Source organism: Micromys minutus, assembly GCF_963924665.1.
Source record: "Micromys minutus genome assembly, chromosome: 8".
Taxonomy (NCBI): domain Eukaryota; kingdom Metazoa; phylum Chordata; class Mammalia; order Rodentia; family Muridae; genus Micromys; species Micromys minutus.
This window is the reverse complement of record NC_137977.1, coordinates 8,538,831-8,564,664: the sequence shown is the minus strand read 5'-3', so window position 1 is coordinate 8,564,664 and position 25,834 is coordinate 8,538,831. Positions and strand designations below refer to the sequence as shown.

General features: G+C 41.0%; 1 protein-coding gene and 1 pseudogene across 2 annotated transcripts in view; one reads left to right on the top strand and one right to left on the bottom strand.

The window, feature by feature from the left end:
- DSG3 (desmoglein 3) overlaps positions 1–24,144 on the bottom strand; it is a gene marked incomplete at both ends in the record, with an annotated part of 28,347 nt that extends 4,203 nt beyond the window's left edge. Inside the window, 14 exons of the mRNA XM_080919679.1 lie at positions 405–468; positions 747–889; positions 2,696–2,950; positions 5,128–5,355; positions 7,239–7,378; positions 8,192–8,463; positions 11,067–11,252; positions 11,687–11,815; positions 12,617–12,783; positions 13,402–13,546; positions 13,971–14,126; positions 14,986–15,117; positions 15,723–15,758; positions 24,097–24,144. Of these exons, the coding sequence (XP_080775805.1) occupies positions 405–468; positions 747–889; positions 2,696–2,950; positions 5,128–5,355; positions 7,239–7,378; positions 8,192–8,463; positions 11,067–11,252; positions 11,687–11,815; positions 12,617–12,783; positions 13,402–13,546; positions 13,971–14,126; positions 14,986–15,117; positions 15,723–15,758; positions 24,097–24,144 (2,101 nt within the window). The remainder of the gene's footprint in view (positions 1–404; positions 469–746; positions 890–2,695; positions 2,951–5,127; positions 5,356–7,238; positions 7,379–8,191; positions 8,464–11,066; positions 11,253–11,686; positions 11,816–12,616; positions 12,784–13,401; positions 13,547–13,970; positions 14,127–14,985; positions 15,118–15,722; positions 15,759–24,096) is intronic.
- A 543-nt stretch (positions 24,145–24,687) lies between these two features.
- Positions 24,688–25,733, top strand: LOC308423060 (selenoprotein P-like; annotated as a pseudogene). The gene has a single exon. The product of its transcript is annotated as a selenoprotein P-like (transcript).
- The last annotated feature ends 101 nt before the right edge of the window (positions 25,734–25,834 follow it).

Below are 25,834 nucleotides of genomic sequence, written 5' to 3'. Positions count from 1 at the left end.
AACTAATGGAGGGCAGACTAATGCTGAGAGAATCAGAACAGAAATATTAAGATTAATTAATAGAAATATTAGACCAGCTTCTAACTTTGGTGGTGATAACTCCTGTTGTGCACACACATGTGCAATTATTGATATCTCCTTAATTTTGACTAGTTTTTCTTTAATCCACCCTTGCTTTCAAAGGCAAATTTCAAAAACCAATTTCAGTTACTTGGGAGGCTGAGGCAGGAGGACTTTAATTTCAAGGCTTTTCTGGTAAAATTAGTGAGAGCCTGTTTCAAAAATAGAGAGCATAAGAAAGAACAGGGTCTGTAGCTCAGTGGGGGAACACTTGCTATAGTGTACATGAAGCTCTGAGTTCAAATCCCAGCACAAATAAGTAAACAAATTTGACAATCACTCACCAGAACTTTCCATAAAATCTGCTCCATTGGTTGTGACTGGAGGAACACAAATATTTGTGATTTCCTGCAAATTATGTTAAAAAGATAAACATATATTTTAGAGCAATATAGGTAAAGTATGGCCCCTTGTAGATGATAATGTTACAATTATCTCAGGAGTGGCTATTTTTTGGAGGTGACATCTGTAAAGCAAACATCCTAAAAGTTCTCATCTGTGAGTCTCAGCTCCCCACTGAGGACCGAGATGGACTTTGGCAGCCTTCTGCTTCTCTTCACTTTTTCCAGAGAAATCTTCCTTCTGCTACATGATTGCAGGAACTACTTTACAAACCCAGTCCTCACCTTGTCTTCAGGCTGAGCTCCTTCGATTCCCCACTGATGAATTGTTCCTTCTGAACCATCTGGCACTGGGATAAAGCCACCTGTTGCTGCTCCTCCAATGGGACCTGATCCACAGTCACAGGTCAGGAGCAGAAGTGGGGCCACTGGGCAGAAACAAGGAGAGAGAGAATGGCTGAGTCCATTGGAAGCTATTTGACATTACAATTGTCAAAATATCACAAAGGCAACACAACAGTTCAAACATTAATGGGATATATTTAATAAGAGCAAAATTAGTGTTTACAGCATACAATTTAGTAATTGAAACACAGTAATTTTCCAATGACCATGACCTAAAGGAGGAGGCAGGACACTTCTTGGAGGATTTGTACAGTTTCTCAATCTCTTTCCATAACACAAATTAAAATTATCATTACAATTATTGTTGTATTTTTACATATATCAAGTGTATCTATTGTGTCCTGTGAATATGCACATAGTTATGATACCTTCATAGCCAAGATTTTAGGTAATTATGACAATACTTCAGCAATCTGGTCATTAGTAACTTCTTAGTAAATGAAAATTGACCAGCAAAGTACAAGAACAACTAGAGATGGTTTAGTCAATGGTTGTCAGTATCCTTCCTGCCCCCCCCCCCCCGTGTGTGTGTGTGTGTGTGTGTGTGTGTGTGCTTGTGTGTGTGATGCATGTGAGGATTGGGATACGAGGTGCTGAAAACTGAAACTTGGGTTGCTTGCAGAGTCTGTGCTCCTGAGATCAGAGACCTTATCTGTGCACATTTAATTGTGAAGTGAGAACTCCCAGCTTAGAAGATTTTCCAGCTCTTACATCACTCTTTTGGCTAATGGGCTAAGAAATATTTATTTGAAATATTTATATTTATTTAGTATGCAGGGGTGTTTTGCCTGCACCTATCTCTGTGTACCATGTGCATGCCCTGTGTATGCAGATGCCAGAAGAAGGTGTTAGATTCTCCAAACCTGGAGTTATTGGCAGTTGTTAACTACCATGTGGGTGCAGTGATTCAAATCTGGGTCCTCTGGAATAGCAATCAGAGCTCTGAGCTCCTGGTCTATATCTCTAGCTCCAGAAATACTAATTTTTGAAAGCAGGTGTTTATTGTCCTTTTTAACCAACCTTTTCTGCGCTGTGAAGGCCACACGAACCTTTCCACTTAAAAGTCAATTAGCTCACTGCAGAGTTTTAGGGAGCACAGTCTCTAAATCAGACATCTAAGGTTTGAGTTTTGAATGCACCATTCTCCAGCTCTGTAACCCCAAGTGTGTTATGTGGTCTTTCTTTGCTCAGCTAACTCATCTGTTCAAAAAGGAACATGGTTCATCATGGTTGTCTGAGAGATGGAAAAGACAGCAATGGATGCTATGGAAGAGCTGCTAGTATGAAGGACATCATTATGCCCAGTAGTTTAGTTAAGAGAACTTTGGAAGGAGTTGAACAAATGGAATTCTTAACAAATTCACAATAATTGTTACTTTATGCTCATCTTATGGAGGCCAGAGGGCATGAGTATCATCCCTTAGGTGTTGTCCACTTTTTGTTTGGCAGGCTCTCACAACGCCCAGAGCTTTGCTAAGTAAACTATGCTAGCTTTAGCTTGCTCAACCTCCATTGCACCTGGCATTTTAGGTGGGTTCTGGAGTTCGAACTCATGTCCTCATGCTTGTGGGAAAACACTTTATTGACTGAGCCGGCTCCCCAGCCCTGTTTTTATCTTTAAAATGTTTGCATATATGACCTATTTTGCTATATTTAAATTGTTGCTAAATGACATGCTAAACATATTTCAGTCACTTCCTGCAATTTCCCTCAGCTTTGCTAGACAAGGGGCTAGCAAATGATGCTTCTCACATTGTACAGATGAGCACTATGGCTTTTGTAAATGACATCACAGTCATGGTCTCTGAAGGACATATCTGCTTACTCACATAGCAACATCAGCAGTCCTAGCAGGATCAAGCCAATAGCATCAGGCCCCAGCCTCCAGGATGACTCCCCATATGTGAAGGGCTCTTTGCTTGGGCCAGGAGCTCTGCACATGCTTCGGTCATCACACTGACACACTGTCAGGGTCAAGCTCTCTGGTGTGTCACACTGCTCATCCTGATTGTCCTTCACGATGACTGGGACAGTATACACTCCTGGAGACACATGCTGCTGGGCTTGTAGAAGTGCTGAGGTAGCTATAAAAGTACAAATCAAAAGTAAAATGAGTTATCATTTGGTCTTAAAACTTCTTGTTTGTCATAATGGTGATAGAATTATCTTGACATCCTGGTCACACATAGCAGAGTGGGAGTGAGTGGAGCAATGCTGAGTGGTACAGAGGTTTGGGTGAGTGTACTGACTGGTTTTGAGTCAACTTGACACAGGCTGGAGCTCTCAGAGAGGAAGGAGCCTCAGTTGGGGAAATGCCTCCATGAGATCCAGCTGTAAGGCATTTTCTCAACTATTGATGAAGTGGGGAGGGCCCAGCCCACTGTGGGTGGAGCCATCCCTGGGCTGGTAGACCTGGGTTCTATAGGGAGGCAAGATGAGCAAGCCAGGGGAAGCAAGCCAGTAAGCAACATCCCTCCATGGCCTCTGCATCATCTCCTGCTTCCTGACCTGCTTGTATTCCAGTCCTGACTTCCTTTGGTGATGAACAGCAATGTGGAAGTATAAGTTGAATAAACCCTTTTCTCCCCAACTTGCTTCTTGGTCATGATGTTTGTGAAGGTATAGAAACCCTGACTGAGACAGTGAGTCAGTCTGTCTATCATAAATGTCCTGTAGCATGTGGAACCACAAGCAGCCCAGATGCAGCCTAACACAAAATTGTAAGTTAATTAAAACACTAGGAGATTGTTTTTGCTAATTTGTTTTAGTCTGATTGCTAGGTTCCTGAAGTCATTAGAAGATAACTCCATAGTGTTGTATCATGAAACACTGTCATGAAAAAAAGAAACATATCTATACTTTAGTGGCCCCCAGACTTTTGCATTTCCAAGGTTGTGGGTTGGACATCCCCATGCGCCCCAAGACAACTCTTCTTCATCTAATGGTTGCCAGAGAAGCCTAAAGGTTGAGTGCCTCTTGTATCCCCCTTTTGTCACTCATTTTTATAGTCTAGCAGGTCCATGAGTCTCTTCCACAAGGACTTTTCCACTAAGGAGAAAATGTGGCATCACACCAACTCTTATGTATGTCTACCAATATATGACTCATTGAAATATGTATGTATGTACTTACAGGTACATGCCTTTAACTCTGTCCCCATGTATGACTCATTGAAATACACTCTCAACTTTGAGGATGCTCTCCCATCTGCTCATCTTGTCTCTCATGCACTGTGCTGAGGGTCTAGGTGACGGGGTTCCTATTTCTGGGGCCCACTGCCTAACAACTCTGTGTCACTTGCTGATTCTCCATCTCTATATCACCTCTTTCTAAGTAGGGACCCTGGCAGTGCTGTGTTGTTTGCACTATTCTGGAACCCACAGTGACCCTGACATTGAGCCATGGCTACCCAGTTTGTAATGCTAAGCCAAATTCAATTTAATCAGCCCCCTAATTCTGCCACTCCCAGGAAATGACCCAGGGACCTTGCGAATGATAGCTGTGTGCAGGACCACTGAGCTATATTCCCAGCTCATTGACAAGTCATTGACAATTTATCTATCCTGTAAACCCATTTGGGGACCAGTGGTACATGTACAGTTTGGAGCTATTTCTTTAAATAGGATCAGAACTGCCAAGGGTGGAAGGTCATGAAGAGCAAAATCTTTGGTGTCTGTGGCCATGGATAACATATAGCGCAGGATACCATTGAATGCATTCATGAGAAAAACAAAGATCTATACGAAACAAAACAAAACAACAAAATAAAACAAAAAAAAAAAAAACCAAAAACCAACAAAGTCAAAAAAAAAAAAAAAAAGCATATATGGAGGGTTAAAAGTGTCTTGATTGACCCTGTACAGTTCAGAAAGTGAGATTTTAATTAAATCTATGAGACTTTTGAAAACCATAGAAAGTAATAAGCACAGTGCACTTTAGGAGGCTAGAACTGACTCTTCTTCACTGGCTAGGGGGTTTGTAGATATCAGTCTGTTGTGCTTCCTCTTGCATGACAAGCTCCATGGCACGCACTAGGCTCCAGTCTAGGCTGGGCTCAGCCGTGATACTCACAAACCATCTACCAGCAAATGGTGATGAATTTATCATTTCTCTTCTCTCCAGAAAAGAACAGATTAACATCTTAGTTTCAAAAAAAATGTTCACAGTCTTTCTTAGAAAGGACCTCTGTCAAAGGGATTTAGATTCTTCCGAAAACATAAACCAGCAGCAGTTTTTGTCTATGAAGGCAAGTCTAACTCACCATTCAGTGTCTTGATGGTCCACATGACTGGCAGTTTCAGTGGTTGCTCCTCCAGCGACACTGTGTAGGGGCCAGTGTACTTCCCCCTGTCCAGGGTTCTCACCGAAAGGGTCATAGATGGTGAGGAAGTACACATTTCTTTTTTCTCGAGGACAACTGATGGACAGTTATCTTTAAAACTGGGCACTTGCACATATACTGTGCCTGTGGAGGTCTTACCAGTGTTTTCTGCAAGAAAAATGATTGAACATTAGAGAAATACAAAGGGTAAAGCACAGAAAATTGCCTTCCTTTTGCTCTGACTCCTGTCCTTGCCGTCTTCCTTACTGCTCAGCTCTCCTCTCTTGTCTTTCTGTCTCTTTAGCTTCTTTTTTTTTCTGTTTTCCTCACTCTCTTTGCTCAGGTGTCTGTTTATCTCTTTGTTTCTGCCTTCCTTTTTTCTCTCTCTCCTTCTCTTTTTCCCTTCTCTCTCTCTCTCTCTCTCTCTCTCTCTCTCTCTCTCTCTCTCTCTCTCTCTCTCATTGTGAACCTAGCATCAGACATCCTCTCTCCCCCTTGAAAGTTGCTCTAGGTTTCTCAGTCTAGCTGTGGACTCAGCTTCTTGAATAGCTGGAAGTAGGTTTACCACTGCATTCAACATAAAAAAGGAATGTTTTGCATTTCTTTTTTGCTTCCAAGATAACGTCTCATGAAAAATTATATTTTTACTCTCAAGAGTAAAAAGATGTTATCCTACTTCCATAACTAATAAAACCAATTTAAATTTGCCAAGTTGCCTGGTGCTTCTGACAAGCAGCATTAGTCTTAGTCAAATATTCTTGAAATAAAAGTTCACTGATTAAAATGACATCATTATAAAAACAACAACTTGTAACGTTGTGGCTATATCTGTAATCAAGAGACAAAAGATTCTTGCTCCTGCAACTTGAGTCCAAACATTGGAAATAAGTAATTATATTTATTGCTTAAGAATTAAAAACTTTCTGGAGCCAGGTGTAATGGTATTTGTCCTTTTAAACCCAACACCCAGAAGCCAGAGGTAGGTGGATTTCTATGAGTTTGAGACCAGCCTGGTCTATGTAGTGAGGCACAGAGTCAGATCTATATAGTGAACCCCTACTTACTTCAAAAAATCAGTTTAGAGAAGAAAATTTAAAAATGTTGACAATAAACACTAAAATAAAACTCTCCTAGTGGGGAGATAGTGAGTTCTATTATTTTTAGAGTTAGGGCAGTTTTCCCAAATGTTAAATTTGTGATGTGTAAAATTCCCAAATTTGTGATGTTTATTTCTTGGTGTTTACTATGCTGAGCCAAATTAATTTTACAGAGGGGGAAACATATACATTCTATGAATGTTATTTTAAAATATCGCAGGAGAGAAAATGTTATTGTTTAATGGTACAAGTACACAGGTTCTATATAGAAAACTCACAAGGTAAGCCTATATTTGCAGTGGCTCTGTTGGTATCTTACAGAAGCTTTTACTGGTCCTCTAAAACTCAAATACTTTTGTGAGTCAAAAAAGTTCTCCTGGAGCTAGAGATATGGTTTAGTCAATGAGAACACTTGATGTCCAAGCATGAGGTCCTAAGTTTGAATTCTTAGCACCATGTAAGAAGCTGTGGCTGCTGTATGTTTACCCATAGCCCTGTCTCTAAGGCTTGTTGGTGGCCTGCATTGCTTCTGGTGAAGTAAGACAGCCTGTCTCAAGTGACTAAGGCAGACACTGATGAAACTGGACACTTGACATCTTTCTCTGGCTTCTACCAATGCACTGGCACATATACCCTCATACACATATAGATGAATATGCATCACACACACACACACACACACACACACACACACACACACACACACACACACACACACACTTTCTCCCTCACCCGTAGTGAAACAAAGGGATAAGGGTTATGGGTGCTACCAACTAAGCTGAGAAGTGCAAGTTCTTTTAGGTTCAGGACTGGTATCTCAGACTCAGGGCTCAAAGCCCCTAAATAATAATCTTTAGTTAATGAAATATTTAAAACAGTTATGACCCATCTACTTTGGAGGAAATACTATTTGAAATAATATTTCATTCAAAGCCATGGAAATAACTTTCTTACCGTCTATGGCCAGAACCTCAGCAGAGATTGTCTTGTTAACTATGAAAGTAGAATCTCGGTCGATGTTTTTGACAAATTTGATCTGAGCAGTTTTTGAATCAATAACAAGCAAACCACCATCATTACGACCTAGGACATATCTGTTTTATCATAGAAAAATGTTATTTATTTAATAAATATTTCTTATGCAGTCAACATATTTATGCATGATCTTAAATGTTTTATATATATATACTTATTAAAAAATATCAGGGTGTTGAAGAGATGGCTAGGTACTCAAAAGAACTTGTTGCTCTTACAAAGGACTTGTGTTTGGTTCTCAGCACCCACACTACAGCTCAATTCCAGAGTATCTGATGCCCTTTTCTTGCACCTTGAGTGCACAGACACATAAAATTAACATGGATTAATTTTATAAAAATCAACACTTCATAATCCTTACATGTGTATTATTCTGGTTACTCACTCTTTGGCTGTGAAAAAACAATAAAACAGAGCAAGTAAACAATGAGCCTCTGTTTTTTTAATTTTTAATTTTTAATTTTTCTACTCTGGCCATTGCTCTGCAAATGTCTTGCTTTTATGACCTCTGCTTTATGTCTTGGCCATTACTGATTTTGTCTGTGCTATACAGAGTCTTATCTAATTGGAATGCACTCCTGTTATAAATCTTTATCTTTTTGTAAGACTCAGCAGTGAAGTTCTTTCCTGATTTCTAAACAAACTAAAGCATCCCGTTTTCTTAGTTTCCACTAGTTTATAAGCATATTTTTGTTCATGGCACAATATATTCTAATAGATTATCTGTATATCTCTTCTTGGGTTATCTAGTTCCTTAATTTCACCCCTTTTATATCTCACTTTGTGGCAACTTGTTGGCTGAGCATTATGTTGTAATCGCATACAGATGAAAACCACAGCAGCAACTCATAGGATATAAAATCTTGTCTTACCTGACAGAGGAGGCAGCTTTGCCAGTGTCCTCATCAGTAGCTTGGTATGTGCCCAGAATGTAACCAGCTAATTTGTTAGTGCTTACACCCCTTTGCACAGTAAATGTCCTGGAGGGAGGACGGAATGAAATTCCCTCTCGGACATCGATGATTTGAATTGTGACTGGAGTTGGCTGCACTCGGTACTGAGAGATCACTGACTGGTGGAACTCAGCCTTGTTTCTGACGGCAATACTAAATTGCATACTTTGCACTTGTTCATAATCCAGAGCCTGGAGTAAAACCAAATTAGACAGAAGGAAGTGTCACAAAAGACAGACCAAACAAAAACAGTCTGGAAGACCAGGAGACAGATACAACCATCGTTGTAAGAAGTGGTGAATAGAAGCTTCTACAGAGCAGAAATGGTTTAAAAAGCCATTGTGGTGTCAGATAGACGTGTTTATAAAACACAATGTCTCTTTTCTAGACCATCAAACCATCATAAAACCTTTTTATGTTGTAAGGTGGAACTTAAAGAATTCCTAATTTGTGGTGGTAACATGGCTCGAGCCTTGATTCTGTTATGTCTGAGCCGTTTGTTGTAAATAGCAGGATTTGCTTGCTTTGAGCCTCAGCTTTTCACTTCTAGATGTTATGTGCATTTCATTTGTTTAAAATGTATTCTTCCCAGCGCTGAGACTTGAACCCAGGGTGTTACCCATGGCAGGCAAGTGCCTTCCCATTGTGCCTCACCCCAGGCCTTAACTTTTCTTATGAAAGCAAACCTAACTTCATCAGGTTTTTGTAAAACTGAACAAATGAAGTCTTATAATACATTGTTATAAAGAGCAATGCTGGCTGTTAATAAAATATTCATTGGATAAATAGCAATGTCTTTTCTGACAAATAAAATTCCAAAGTTTAAAAAACAAATTGCCTCATTTTGGTTAACAAAAAGACCCAACCAAGTCTTTTTTTTTTTTTTTTTTTCTAGCAGTGAGCAATTGACCCAACTCTTCATAGAACCAAGTTTAAGTATTTTTACTTATAGCTGCTTGATTTTTTAAAACTAAGTCAAATCCCAAGGAATCCTAGGTTTAGGTTAGCATTTTTTATTTATTAGTTGTCATCCTCCTCCTTCTCTTTCTCCTCTTCCTCTTCTTCCCTTTTCCTTGTCTTTCTCTTCTTCTTCCTCTTCCTCTTTCCCCTCCCCCATCCTCCTCCTTCTCCTCTTCCTTCTCAGGATGAGAGATAAGAAAACAATAATTTCTGTTTTATCTTTTTACGAGTAGAATATTTTCTAAGGTAAGATCTGGATTTGAGCAGCTGCGATGAGTACTTCTGGGTGCTCAGAGTTTTCCAGAGAAAGGGAAGGCATAGATAGAGAGACAAAGAGTTAAGCAGGGGAAGTGTTAGGAAAGGCATCTGAGAGGTTTGGATCAGAGCTGAGCATTGAAGGATGCTATGAAGTTATTCTGGAAAAAGTGAAGACCCCACATTGCAGAAGGTGATATGAGCAGGCTGGTGATGTTGTAGGGCCTTGGGCACCATTGAGAGAAAGACCTATTTCATTTGACATTAGGTGGTTACACACCTGGATGGCATGTTAGAATCATGCTGGTTAATTTAATACTCAATAAGATGAGGGTTTTCCCCACAGATTCATCACACAAATCTTTTCTGTGTTCCAGTCAGAAAATGTTGCAGATCATTTGAAAGTTCCATCAGTGTTGCCGCCCACCATTCAGCTAATGAGAGCCGGGGAAGGGTTAAAGAGAAGAGGAAGTCATCTAACTTGTTTCCTAGAGAGGTAGCAGCAGTGACAACAAGGTCAAGTGTGGACAGGCAGGAGGGACACTCGCTAGATGACACTGCAGGTGTACAAAAGGGATGGAGCAAAGCCAGGCAGAGGATGGGGCAGAAGGCAGAGGAAGGCCATCTTTTAAAGGCAGCTTCTAGGTAGAGCTTGATGGCTGTCTGAACGCTGTGAGGATATGTCATGGTTCAAGGATAACAGCTGGGTGTCAAGCTTGTGAGACAGAATGACCCCAGTGCAGGAAGTAGAGAGTAAGATGTTAGTGGTTTATTGCTCGCCCTTGCAGGTCCAGAAGCCATAACACTCTCTATGAAATGTGGAATAATAAGGAAGTGTTTGTAAATCTTCTAGAAGTCTCTTTGTTAAGGGAGTGCTATCACTTCATCAACACACCAGATCCAAAGTGTTAAAGACGCTCCAGAATGTTCCAAAACTGGACGCAAAGAATGACAGCAGAGACTGGTTATCTGTTCTGATCTACACTATTTCAAGGCATAACTGTCCTGACATGATTTTCAAATATGGAGTTTATCAGGTTGAACCAAGGCTTTGCTCAGTTTTTTTTTTTCTTTTTGCTTTTTTGCTTTTTACCTAGCAGAATTTGTTAGTAGTTCCCATTTTCTGGAGAAACTGTGAGTTATTTTTGTGAAGACAATAGCTAATGCATTTAAAACACATTGACGAGTTCCCAAGCCCCAAGCCTGTGCATTCTCATCTAACCCTAACTCCAATCCAAGTGAAAAGAATTTGCTGAATATATGAAGTGTCTTTGCTTGCCTGTCCTGAGAACATGCAAAACCACCTGTGTGTGTATATGTGTGTGTGTGTGTGTGTGTGTGTGTGTGTGTGTGTGTGCTCTATGAAAGTATAGTAGCTTGGAAATAAAAAATTAGTATATCAAGAGAAGTTGTTTTTAGAGAGTACAACCATGATACTAGTAAAACAAATGCTATCTACTTTGGTATGATTTTTTTTTAGATAATAAAGTGGTAACATTATTAGTATAATTTGTTTGTACAACTAGTTGTTTGAGTTACTATAGAAAATTTTTATCCACTAAGGAAACTCACACCTTACCTTAACGACCTTCAGGATGCCTTCATTGGTTCTAGGATCTGTTTCGATTTCAAACCAATTCCCCTCATTCCCGGAGGTAAAGTAATACACAGCCAACCAATTATCCGTGTATTCTTCATCCCAGTCTGTTACTTGAAATCGGAGTAACTCTACATTCAAAGTGTTCTCCTCAATACGTGCCGAATACTGAAACACAGAGATAGTCCTCCAGATTCAGTGCTAGAAGTGGTGAAGGCAAATGGCAGGGTCGTGTGGCTGTTCTAGGTGGCTAGGCAAGTGTACGCTTCTCCCTCCCTGAATCAACCTTCCAACAGAAGGGCACTCTTCAGTCAGGGGTAAATGAGTAGCTTTGGTCCCCTACTAGAACCCTAGACACTTGCTCAAGACTCAACTCTAGGGCTTACCTAAAAGATAATATTTTTTTAAATAGTATTAATCCTTGCTTCTCAAAGTTTGTGTTAATTCACACTGATGTTTTGATTCTTACATTTAAGGTTATTTTTTTTTTTAAACAGCAAAGCACAAAAAATTAAAAAGCCACCAAATGGGCATTTAATGCTCTGGGATTTTGAACTACAAAGCATATATAAACATGGCTCTTCAAGGACAAGTGGGTGTACCTGCGAGTCTGTAAGCACTGGGAAGTTGTCGTTGACATCTGTAACTTTAATATTACATTCACACTGAGTTGACAGTCCTGTTCCATCGTTGTCTGCACCGCTCACAACCAGATGGTAGCTACTAATTTGCTAAATTTGAAGAAAAAGGACAAAGGTTAATTGTAAAAGACTAAGAGTTGGTTGCTTTTGTTGGACAAGATAATAAAAGTATTCAAGTTCATGACTCATGGCTCCTACACACAGTTAGTTGTCCGTGGCAGAGATTGACGAGTAGGGCTCCAGATGGCTGGGTGGAAGTGGTTACAAGAGGCTTACTCCTTAGTGAGCTTCTGAGGGTAGTGTTGTGGACTCAGAGAGGGAAACGGGGGGGGGGGGCGGTGTGAGAAGAGGCTACACTAATGGGGGGGTTATTGTCTGAGAGAAGCTCACCTGTGGAGTTTCCTTGCCAGTCTATTGGGAAAAAAATGTGTGAAAGTAACTGATCTGAGGAGGTCATTGTGGTGGAGATACAGGTGGAGAGGGAACTGAAGAGAGAAGACAGGAAGAGATTCCTTGGTGATTTGTAGACAGAGAGAAAATTAAGTAGAGAGACATCTAGGTAAGGTGTGCTATCAGTTTTATGACAGATAGGAATCTCTTAATTGTTTTCCCCAAATCTTTAGGAACTAATCACAGTGCAGTCTTAGCTTCTGCCCACCAGTGTCCCCTTAATTTTCCCATGAGAGCTATTGTGTGAAAGGTTGTGTGTCCCAGGAGCACATCCTACCACAGCAGACTCACACCCTGGAGGCAGTTTCCCCTAGGTGGGCTCAGTGAAGAGCCATCCCCATTTCTGTTTGTATTCCCAGAGAAGATGGAGGCACCCATCTTCTTGGCTTGCTTGCCATCAAGCCCTTTAGGTTTTGGGTCCTTTCAAGTAGCTTGTTTTACCTCTCGATCTAGAGAACTGGTCAAAGTACGGACTTCTCCGGTGTTTCTGCTTATGAGGAACATGGGCATGCCTGAGGGCTCCTGGGAGACAATTTTGAAGGCGATTTTAGAGTTTATATGGTTTGGCTCATCCGCGTCTGTGGCATTTAGAATCATTACCAGGGAATCTGGGAGAATAGGAGAACATCAAACACTATACAAAGTCCTAGATTACATTCTCGTTAAATAGTCAACATAGCTTAGCACTGATTCCCATTAAAAATAAAACACTTTAAAACATTTCATGTGCTTAAAAGGAAGGTATTCTAGGCTTGTGGTCTTTCTAGACATTACTGGTTTTCAGAAAAATCTTTCACAGCCTGGCTTTGTTGAAGTTGAGCCTGTCTTCTGTTTGGAGTTCCTCTCCACATAGATGTGCCTGTATGTTTCCTTTTTAAATGAACCAAATAATGCGAACATTTGTTCCTTATTATGTAAAAACATGATGCCTGTGCATCTAGGATAACAGGCTTCCTCAGCGTTGCAGCTCACATAAAGGCTCTGTACCTATGCACTAAATTGGTGACTGAACCATAATCTGCAAATAGAATTCTGAGGTAACTAACTGCTAATTAAGAGTTGACTACAAATTTTGGAAAGAAAATCTCAGGCTATCATGATTTCTTTATTTTTTGCTACCAAATCACTGAGCAAACTAATGAAACAGTTGGTAAAAATGGTCTAAGGAGCTGCGTGATTGAAGGCTATAGATGAACTGGAGGTGGTTGGCGCTGCAAAGGACTTACTTGAAGCACTGTTTTCTTCAATTTCACCCTTGAATATGGTTTGTGAAAATATTGGAGCATTATCATTGACATCTAAAATTTTCACTGTTAATAAAAGTGGTCTCTCTACATCCTGTCCCAGGGCATTCAGTGCTCGGCATGTGATCTAGAAATATGGAGAACATACATCATCACTATACAGAGTTAGTTTGCATATTATCAAACACTTTGAAATTAGACCAAGATAGGCATATACAGAGCTTAGTGAGGAAAGAAATAAAAAAAGCACTCTTCAAACTATGGGCAAGGGCAAAGGTTCTCATTTTCATCATTGGTCCAGTTGCCCCTTCCCTAAGGCTGCTGTATTTTGGCAAGATAAAGTTCTGAAAAGCTGTGTCCTAAATCGTAGCCCTCTCTGGGCACTCCCTGGATATATTATGTCAGAAACATGAACCATTGCAGAAGATTGTTGATAGAGGGACCAATAATATTTTTTGATAGACTAATTCATGCATTCTCTTTTCTTAATAAACCTACCAGACATTCTGACCTCACAAAGCACATGAAGAAGAACTTGACTGATAACTTACCAGGAAGCTTGGGGTTTCCTCACGATCAACTATGGCTGTTATGTTGATATCACCATTGTTTGGGTCAACGACAAAGATCCCGAAAGGAGGCTGATCAATTCCCATTCCAGAAATGCGGTAAGTAATTTTTTGGTTTTGTTGGAAATCTGAAGTGATCTGTAAGATAAAGAAAAAACAAACAAATAAACAAAAAAATGGTTTCAATGTCAGGCTGGCCATTGACAAGGCTTCTCCTGCCTCTTCTACCACCATAGTCTAAAGATATCTGCTTTTACTTTACCTCCTTTCCATCACAATGCCATTTCCTTCTGGCTTTACTTATTTACTGGAGAGCAGAAATTAGAGTAAGTATGGTTGCTCTGCTCACCAGCACAACCAAGCATGGCTAGTCATTATGGCTTTTGGATGCTCATTTGGGTGGTAGTACCATGGTGGGAATGTTAAAAAGTTGTTAGGAAAAAAATGTGGGCTTAGTCTTGAGAACACTTCTTCTTGATCCAAAACTCGTACTTAACTTTTCAAAAGGATGCTTCTGTAAGCTGGAAGGAGTGACAATGAAGGGGGAAGGAAAAGAAGAAGGCAACAGATGTTCAAAGTATGTATGAATATGAACTGGTTTTTATTTTTGGAATTTTAAAGCTATTTAACAGAGAGACTAGTACATTGCTCATGAGATAACTCATCATCATGCCTCAGTATCTTTCCCAACCATGGTCAATCCAGGCACCTACCTGTCATCTTTCTCTGCTTTTATCCTTGTTTATTAGAGTCTGGACTTACATCAGTTTATACATTAAAATGAACCAATATATTTCTTAATCCCATTTTATAACTCTAGAGGCTATCATTGCTCTATCTTTTAATTCCTTTTTTAAGAAAACATTACTATTACTGTAGTTTTGTTGGAGACAACATGTTTTTGTTCTACGGGCTTTTTAGGCTACATATTGCTAGATGGAATTTCTATATCATCTTTAATTCTAAGGTTCACATGGCTTCTGTCAATATGACTCACCTTGGCAATTGGGTTCCGTTTCGAGTTGTCTTCTCTTTCTCTGCAGGGCTTTGCAAATTTCACCCATTCACGTTTGTACCTTCTTTTGGTCAGTTGCAGTGCTGTCCTGTCTTCTCCGTGCTGTGCTCCTGGCTGCATAGAAAGAGATCCCACTTTATCACACACATAGTAGACTGTCTAATGTTGCTTCGGACGTTGTTCTAGATAGATAACTATGCTGAGGAACCTTTTCTTTCTACTTTGACCACCATTTGCTCATGCTGTCAAAAAGCAGCATTAAACTGGTCATTACTAAGTGATGTGATTAATATTAACATTTGATCATATTTGATTTCCCCCTGTATATTCCACAACTGACTTTGACTTGTTGTTTGTTTAAGATAAGAAGAAAAGAGTCAGTTATAGTAGTGCAAGTCTGAAATCAAGGACTGGTGAAGCTGAGGCAGGAGAATTGCAAGGAGTTCAAGAGGCTGGACTACACAGAAGACCTGTTCTCAAAAGATCATGAACCAACCAACCAACCAATAGAATCCAATAAAATAAAGAATAAAAACAAAATAAGAAAGACAATATGAATGCAATAATTGTAATATTTATAGATACCCTTAAAATTTTTTGGGTTATTTGCTAGAATTTTAGTTTTATATGTTTTCACAGTTGAATTTTCAAATAGTTTGATTAAATGGTTTTAAGTTTTAAAAGTAAACTGATTTCAATAATAAAAACTGTGTCCTTACCTCTATACGCAGTTCCCCGTGTACCAGCAGCACCACCTGTAGACAGCAGATAGAACCAAACACCTTGTGAGTTCTTCAAACACACGACTACATAAAGCTAATAATCCTTATCATTGTATTTTGTTCTTCAGATTATAGTTTGTTTCTAGTCTTAAATATTTTGGTGTGCAGAAACATCCCAAAGTGGAAAATCCTACCAGGAAAAGGAACACTCCTCTCTGGCTCTTCAATCTGACATCAGACTTTTATAGATCATGTGTTTTATTTTATGTGTGTGAATATTTGTCTGCAAGCATGTATGTGCACCATGTGTGTATTTGTTGGACCCCCTGCAATCAGGTTAAGGATGATTGTAAGCTGTCATGTTAGTGCTGGAAATTGAACCTAGGTCCTCTGTAAGAGCACCCCGTACTATTAACTCCTACAATATAACACCAGCACTACAACTTCAGATTTTTGTGTCACGAAAGAGGAACCTACCAGCAGTTAGAGGCTGAGGCTGGAGGATTGTAGTTTGAGACAAACCTGGGCTATATGGTAAATTTAGATCTGCTTGAACTACACAGTAAAACTGTCTCAAGACCAAAAAGAACAAAAGCAAAACAAAGCCAGAGAAGATTCAGAGCCACCATTTTCAGCATCACCATCGTTATGGCCATCTCTGACTGTAAAATGATCCTTCAGTCGGATGCAACCACTACATGTTTCTTACATGGTTATCATACTAACAGCTCCTAGAGCTTTAGGAACTGTTGTGAACTTCTGAAAGTGGTCATGGAATTACTCAAAACTGTCATGCTGGGCATGGTGACACATGCCTCCAATCTTAGCATGTGTGAAGCTGAGGTCATGCTGGGCACAGTGGCACATGCCTACAGTCCCAGCATGTGGGAAGCTAAGGCAGGAGGACTGTAGAGAGTTGGAGGGCAGCCAGAGTGACATAGTAAGACCTTGTCTCAAAACCCTACGGAAAAGAAAAGCAACAACAAAATCAAGCCCCTGTTTTCTATAATATGTGCTTACATAAAAGCTTATATATATAACTCTTATATAAAAAGCTTAACTCCTTTCAAGACAGATTGTGTGTGTGTGTGTGTGTGTGTGTGTGTGTGTGTGTGTTCTGTGTTTTTCTCTTCTTCTACTCTTTTAAAAGCTGAACTAGAGTAAGGAGAACAGAATGGAACTTTTCTGGTTTATGGAATTGACATGTTTTATAGAATCAGGAGTTATTCTATACCAGCCTCAGGCGCAGCTTGCTATGTGGTATAGGTCTGCTCTTCTTTTTCCTGCTGCAACTGAAACGTTGAACTTCATTTATAATTCTAGATGTGGTGGTGCTCCTCTTTAATCCTAGAACTCAGGAGGCAGTGGTCGGCAGATCTCTTAAGAATTTGAAAGCATCCTGGCTTACAAAGCGAGTTCTAGGCTAGGCAAGACTACATAATTGAGACCCTGTCACAAACAACAAACAATGAACCAACCAATAAACAAACAAGGTCTTCATTGTATATTACTGATATAAAAAAATTAAACGAGGATAGAGGAGGCTGGGAAGCTGGAAGGTTTGCTTTCTCCGGAGCCCACAGGCCTAGCATCTACATTGTTTTCTGCCTGGAATGCATTCCTGTCTCCTTACTAACTACCTGCATGTGATCTGTCCAGTCAAGTGCCGACAAGCTGCACGAAGCTGTCTTTTCTCATGCCTCCCTCTCTGAGTTTGTCAGCTCACAACACCCTGCATCTGACTGTTCTGTGTGTATTAAGGAATTTACCCGTAAACTTTTCAAATTCTGGGTCCTATCCTATCATTGCTTCCTGTTCAAGTGTTTGACATAAGTACAGGCTGATCTACTGAGTGTGCGATCTGATGAGCAAAGACCATGGAAAACAAGTTACAGGATGAATTTGAAGTGTGATAGTGGGGGGGGGGCGACTTGATTACTTTTTATTTATATAACGTTGTACTTAATATTGTTCTTATTTATTGCAAACACCCGAAGAACAGTCTACTACACCGTCCCTGTTTTTATGGGCATAGAGAAGCAAGATCACAAATACTTTGTCCCAGTTGATAGTCCTTGACGTGTAAGGGTTTGAAACTCACCACTTTATCTCCAGGGTGTATGCCTCACCATGACACCAGATCTAACCCTAAGCTAACATATATACACAGAAGAAAGTTACATGGCAGTCACTTTAGATTTTTATCTGGTCAAAGGCTCTGGTTGATTCTGAAACAGTGTAGATTGGTCACATCATTTATTTATAAAGATTATAATGAATAGGCAGGTCCAAGTCTGAACCAAAGGAGCACGTGCACCAGACATAGGATAATTAACCCCTCCAATGTAAACGTTTTAACTGAAATTCTGATTTTTAAGTTGTGTCTCAAGATGATGCCCCAATGTCATACCGTCTATTAGGAAAGAAGGAACCACTGATCATTCTTGGCTGATTCTGAGGGTAAGGATGGGCCAGGCATACTCCTCTTTACAGGAAAGATGGAGTCATCCAGAAAACGTGAGTCATGTCTGTACTGGCTCTGAGGAGAATGAGCCTTCTAATAGACATTAAAGCCTGTTCCTACCTTCCCAGGAAGGCAAAGCCTAGTCCATGAAGAGTCAACAGAGAATACCATGAGCTAGTGTATGTGCGCACACGTGTGAGTGTGTATGTGCCTGTGTGTCTGGGTCCAGTGCTCTCTCAGATCACTTACTCATTTTTAATTTTAAACTCTTTTCTTTTAATGCTGATCTCAAAGAATAACCGCTTATTTTAGTGTTGTGGGACGATGCCGTTTAACATGACGACTTGACAGGAAACAGTTCTGAGAGCAGATCCACTCTTCAGCTGGCTAGGATTGTAGCTCCTAGCTGAGGCTGTGGAACCTCAGGAGCAGACCCTGGCTGGAGAAACAGGCCAATGAGGGCGGGGCTCAGCTGCACCCCTCTCTAGTCCCAGCAAGCCCTCTTTGCCTCCGGTGTGAGCAGCTATTGGCATGCCTTTCCCTTCCTGCTTTCCAGTGACCGGGAATGTGAGCCAAAGGAAGCCAAACGAAGCTCTTCTCCTTTAAAGTTTCTGTCAGATGCTTAGCAGCGGCCGCGAGAAAAGCAGCTTACACACTCACACTGTCCATTTCTAGATGCACCAAAGAGGGCGCTCACCCCCCCCCCCCCCGCCACCCCGGGGAACCCAGAGAACAATTCAGGCAATTAAAACAAAAACCCATTATGTTTTAAGTATGACTTTTAAGTGTATACATTTTGGAGAAGAAATGTCATATAATGCACACACTTGGCATTTCACAGCTGCAGCTGATCAGCTGATCAGAAGCAGTGACTGCAAACATGGCAGGTCATAGCGGTACTTCAAGACACATTGCTGAAGGAGTTACAATGCACAGTTCAGAAAAACAAGTGACTTGTCCTTCCCACATCTACGGGGAAACTCCTTCACTTATGTATGATGTCCTGATAATCCCACTGTAAGCTGAGAATGCTAATCTGAACACACATTTAAAACCAACAACACTCTGAACATCATAGTTTGGCTTGCTGTCCCCAGAATACTTATTTCAATCTATGCTTGGATTATTTTCTAACACAAATGCTATTTCTATAACGAAGCATGAACACCTTATGTAATTTATTGGATTTTACATGAAAAAAAACCTAATAGTTCTGTTTTATATAAAGAACCTAAATTCCCCTGAGTTTTCCTCCTATCTTCCCATAGGAGGGTTTTGATTCCATATGTATATCATTGCATCTGTTTTCAGATGTGTTCTAGGGCTCTGATTCAGCTCCTCACACCTGCTTGGCAGCCTTTCCAGCCATCCTCTTAGCCTCCAGACAGATTTACATTCCCACTCCCAGGCACGTACCACTGCAGGACTTGGGACCATGACCTAATCTTTCCTCTCATCTGCCATAGTAGGATGGCACTACATATTTATATGTAGGTTCATTTCCAGGGTTGAACCATTAACAGATGTAAACTCCACAGGTGAGCTCAAGTGCTTAGTAACTAGTTGTAATTTCAGTTAGAATAACAATAAATAAACGTGTTATCACAAAGCCCTTTGACAAGTATGCAGAGACCCCCTTAGCTGTTGTGTGTGTGTGACTTCTTTCTCCTCTGAGCAAAGGGGCAGTGCTCCCCTGTATCCTTCGAGGGTGCCCTATACAAGCTCCAGGGGTGCTGCTCCCGCTGCAGTTCCCATGAATGTGCTACTGAAGTTGGGCAATGCACAGCGTGGCCGGCTGCACTCCATTAAGAAAAAAGTGTCATTAGGCAGATTCAATTATTCATCATGTAATTATGGCTAACCCATCACCTATGTAATTTCATCACGAGGCATTTCCCCAAGCAAGACCTCACCTTAGGCTATCGATTGACTTTTTACAGGAAAGGAAGCACCAAGGACTAGAGGTTTACGAGAAACCTCTGGGACACGGAATGCTCTAGTTAAGGATGAGAACTGGTTTCTGGTATTAAGCAAGGGGGAATGCTAATTGCTAGAAATAATTGCATCTCCTGACAGCTGCCAAAGGCAGTGTTTCTGGCAAGCTTCGTCTGTCGTTAGGATCGTGAACTTTGAAGACGTTCAGTGGGACACACATCTTTATGTATTCACTAACAGTGGGAACAACCATCTCACTAGCCAAGACTGGAAAAGACAACTCAGACATTGTCCATTTATTAAAATGGGATGTTTAGCTTCAATCCAATTTCTATATACTTTGGGATTGTACAGGAAATATAGGAAAGATGGATGAAATGACTATTTCTAGAACACATTCTACTCATGACAACATTTCAGTGACCTTCCCTTTGCCCTGTTTACTACAAACCATAGAAAACTTTTGAGTTTTAAACATCTCCACTGATTTCCTAAGTAAAGCTTTAGCTAGCATCGTAACATTGACTAGCTCATTCCTCAGATAAGGAAGTTCTGGCTCAAAATGTGTTTTAGATTTTGTCAGCTATTAGACTTGGAATAACTGTTTTCTTTGAAGACGAGTTTTATTTTTATAAGGACATCTCTGAAGGTGAGCATTTTCAACTATAAGTCTTTCTTGAAAGTTAAGTGTTAGGTTTGTATTATATGAAATAATTAGGATAAATATAGAGAACTGATAAATCTTATACCTTTAAAAGTATATTCAGAAGGACTTTGTGCCCATATCTTCCAAATAATTAATCCTGAATTCTAAAATAACTAAGATTTTTTTCTGACAAAAATCTCTAAATTTGAAAACATGTAGTTTTCCACATTTACAGTATATGTATTTAGCCCCCCTTTTCTTGTCATTTTTGAAACATTAGTTTCAGAAATATTATTGTTAAATTTTTATTTGTGTATGTACATGTATAGGGATGTGTATGTGTGTATGTGTCTGCATGTGTGATGTATTTACATGTGTATGTGCACAAACATCAGAGGACACTGGATGTTCTGTATCACTCTTACTTACCTTATTCTCTTGAGACAGGTTCTCTCACTGAACATGTCATAGTGGCCAGAAAGCCCCAGGATCCTCCTGTCTCCATTTCCTACAGTGCTGGAGCTTCAGATCGTGTGGCTATGCCTGACTTTTTCAATGTGGGTACTGAGGATTCAAACTCAGGTCTTCTTGTTTGTGAAACACGCTCTCTTACTCTACTGGGCCATCTTTGCCACCCCACACAACTGTTCCTAATATACTATAACTGAAGAAACATGTAGGGTCTTCCTGACCTAAGTGATGTCAGTAGTTAAGACATTAAAGCACAATACTGTGTCATCAAGAACCATCCCCAATACTGAAGCACTACAACTGGATTGTGTCTTTAGAGCACTTCCTGCTTCCCAATGTACATCTGTGACCACAGGATGCTTTCTTCTTACTATGGACATTTTAGGGAGGCAGGGGCACAGTTAAGAAGACTCTCTCTCTCTCTCTCTCTCTCTCTCTCTCTCTCTCTCTCTCTCTCTCTCTCTCTCTCTCTGTTTGTCTTTGTCTATCTGTTTCACTATCTCTCTGTCTTCATTACTGTTTCTTCTTTCTCTTTCTCTCTCTCCCCCTCACTCTGTCCCCATTATTGTTTCTTCTCTTCACCTCCCCTTTCTTTCTCCCTCCTCTCTCCCTCTCCCTCCCTCCTCTCTCCCTCTCTCTCTTTCTCTCTCCCTCTTCTTTCCCTCTCCTTCTCTTTCTCCCTCTCCCTCTCCCCTTCTCTACAGAGTCCAGGCTGTATTGATCTAACTATGTAGACCAGACTGACCTTGAAGCCACAGATCTGCCTACTCTGCCTCCTGAGTGATGGGATTAAAGGCGTGTACCACCATTCCCAGCCTAAGATGATTCTTATCTGACACTAGAGAACGTAAGACTTGGGTGAGTCAATGGAGGACCTACACACTCAAGTCTTGCTGTTACATCTCACACTGCAATGGCATCCAATATCCTTGTATGGTGTGTGTGTGTGTGTGTGTGTGTGTGTGAAGGGAAAGGGACTTAGAAATCTTTTCCAGGCATGTCTTTCAACTTTCAGACCCCACCCTTCAACAACAAACGGTGCTCTTCCTCTGAGAACAGTGCATTTCACGGGTAACCACATTATGTCAAGAGTCTGGGTGGCTCCTGTTTGGTAAAAGGATTCCATTTACCGTCACAGAATGAACTGTTCAATGTCACACTCATCCACCCTGTCTAAATGCTTCCCTGACTCTCTAGCTTTCATTCCAGCCAAACCGGTGGCTCCACAGTCCCTGGATGAGGGCACAATTGTCCTCTTTGCTTGTATCAGTTTGACAATGGAACCGTTCGGTCTCAGCCTATGGAAAGTCAACTCCCATTAGATCCACTGAGTCTTATCTGCCTAACGCCGCCTTCTGAACGTAGGCAGAAGGATACAGCTTAGCCTAACGTGAAGCGCAGATGCCACTCATAAGAACAGTTTTAAATTTTCTTATGTTGGCTTTCAAAGGCCTGTTAAAATGTTTGATAATTAGTGGTGTACTTAATTTAATCTACTGAAACTACTCTAGTTTCAATATGCAGTCAAAATAAAAACTAAGAGTATCTTTTACACTCTTTTGTTATGACTAAATACTTCATTGTACATTTTACATTTGTCAGCATATTCCATCTCAGAACAGCTGTATTTAAAGTGATGAACATCCGTGTATGCACAGGTCAGATCTAGACCCCTCATTTTGTTTTACTCTCTCTGTCTCTGCCTCTGTCCCCCTCTCCTCTGTTCCCTTCTCTTCCTCTCCCCTGCATGGGCACAACTTTCCTGAGTGTAGGAAAACATGTTCTAGCTTTTTCACCACTGGATATGTCACCCCACAGTTAAAAACCTTGTTCAGTCACTTGTCCCTTCTTTGAAAAGTTGTGTGATGCCCGTTTCTGTTGGTATGAGGGAGAGTTCAGACATTCTTTCACGCAAGGTGTGTGTTGTGATGGCAGACAACTTTAATCTTTAGACTGCTCTTGAGATCTATCTCCTCATAAGGTTTAGAAGTCTCCGTTCTCTGTGTTTTTAAATGAGGCAATGGCAGGAAGGGATGCTGAGGCCAAATTTTCCATCCACAATGTGGCCATTAGCCTTGGAAAAGTTTCCTATACTTATTTATATTCATGTCTTGGGGATCTTCACGTTTGAGACAAGCTATGACATATTTTTGCCTCGCTGATCCACGATTAAGGCACACACTAGCTTGTAGCTTCTAAGATAATGCTTTCTCTTCAGATTCTTCTTGTCTTTTGTAAAACATAAAGCCTCTCAGTCAGCAGAAGAGATACTCTTCTGACATTAGTCTCCTCAGAGGTCTTGTCACCCCCATTCCCCCAAAACTCCATCTACTTTGCACACACTGGCTAAATGTAAAACCGGTTTTCTCAATAATCCTCCCAACTCATCTAGAGTCAAAATGACTTTGATTTTAGTTCAACCGTTGGTGACTATTCTAAAAAACATTCTGGTTATCAAGATCAGACATGCAGAGTTCCTAGCCGTATGCTTAACGAGAAGTTTATAATCCTGGAGAACCTATGTGCTGGCACCACGCGTGCTGTTCCCATCTCTGTGTTAGAAAACTCTTATTGCCTTGGAGAAAACAAGGATTGTGCAAAATAAAACCTTGGATTGGGATGGGTCAGTCTGATCATGGAAGACATATTAAAAAAAAAAAAACTACATTAAATTAAACTCTTTTTCTGTTTCACATTTCTTTTCAAAATTAAGAAAAACGAAAGAGGAAGGAGTTTAACATTTTCACAGTTAGTTCTGTTTCATCCTTTTTAGAACAGATTCAGCAAGCATATCGAAACTTCTGCGGTAAGCAAGGAAGCAGAGGGTCCTGAATTTAGAAAAAGATGAGACTTACCATCAGGAGGGCCAGAGGCCCCAGGCCTCTGGGAACTAGGCAGACCATTGTCGCTGGTGTCTCTGGTGAATAAATCCAAGCTTCTTGCTGCAGCTCCTCGTCTGGGTGTCTGTATCCTGTGTCTGACGCTCCCCTCTGACAGAGGTGGCTCTGCTGTCTGCCCCAGGACTCTCCTGGTGGCCTGTTAGTCTGTTCCTTCCCACCCCAAGCCAAGGATTGGTCTCACCAGAAACGCTTGCATCACTACCTCCCAGGTAAAAACAGACACACCTCAGCTCCTGCAGCAATGGAATCCTTTGTTGGAAGGTAAATGAGAGGTTCACAGGCTAAAGACAAGAGCTGAATGGGACGGTATCCGATGAATAACACATTAATCATGGCATGGAGGTACAAGAGCTGGCCCTGGCCACGCCGACAAAAAAAAAAAAAAAAAAAAAAAAAAAAAAAAAAAAAAAAAAAAAATTCTAGTTGCCTTCTTAAGACCACAGCTGAAAACTGGATAATAGAAAGGAAAGAAAGGGGAACTGCCCTAACTAGAGCAAAGAGACAGAGGACCCGAGCTAGTCTGAAGGGGTTGTGACAACCCCAGCAATGTGGAGAAGCCTAGGACTTGCCCTGGCTCTCTCTGTCTTCTTCCCTATGGAGGGACAGAGAGCCAAGGCCAAAGCCCTGCTTGTAAGCGAGCTCCAGCCTGGCACATAGGAGATCAAAATCCAGTGCTGAGCTCCGAGGGCACAGTGACAGTGGTTGCTCTTCTTCAAGCCAGCTGATACCTGTGCCTTCTGCAGGCATCCAGATTGGAAGACCTGAGAATAAAGCTAGAGAACCGAGGATACTTTAACATCTCTTATGTTGTTGTCAATCATCAAGGATCTCCTTCCCAATTAAAACACGCACATCTTAAAAAGCAGGTGTCAGATCACATTGCTGTTTACAGACAAGAAGAACATCAAACAGATGTGTGGACTCTCTTAAATGGAAACAAAGATGATCTCCTCACATATGACATGTGCGGCCGTCTTGTGTATCACCTTGGTTTGCGTTATTCCTTCCTCACTTTCCCCTACGTTGAGAAAGTCATTAAGATCGCTTACTGTGAGAAGAGGTATAGAAACTGCTCTCTCATGAGTCTTGAAGATGAAGACTTCTGTAAAAATGTGTCCTCAGCTACTGGGAGTAAAACCTCAGAGCCCTCGGAGACACACAACCACCACAAACACCACGGCAAACATGGGCACGAGCATCAGAGAATCAGCAACCAGGGGCACTAGGTGTTGACACAGCTCCCCCTCCCTCAGGCTTGCACCACCACCATAAGCACAAGGGCCAGCACAGGCAGGGCCACTTAAGAGAGCTGAGACATGGGGGCGAGTGAAGGCTTGCAGCTTTCATTTGCCCAAAAAAAGCTCTGCTGAAGGGGATGCATAAACCAGCTCCTGTGTGAGTTGTCTAAGGAGTCTGGGGCAGCTACCAGTAGCTGCTGCTGCCACTGCCGCCACCTCATATTTGAGAAGTCAGGGTCTGCAGTCACTTGACAGTGTGCCGAAACCTTCCCATTCTTATGTAGCTGACAGGGGCTTTTCTCGGAGGAGAAAGTCATTGAATCCTGTCAGTGTAGATCTCCTTCAGCTGCCTGACACAGTCAGCATGTGAGCCCCACAGAAGCCAACCCCGACTAAAGCTGAAATAGTAAGACCAAGAAGTGAAAATGACAGTTGAACTTAATATTTAAAATAAG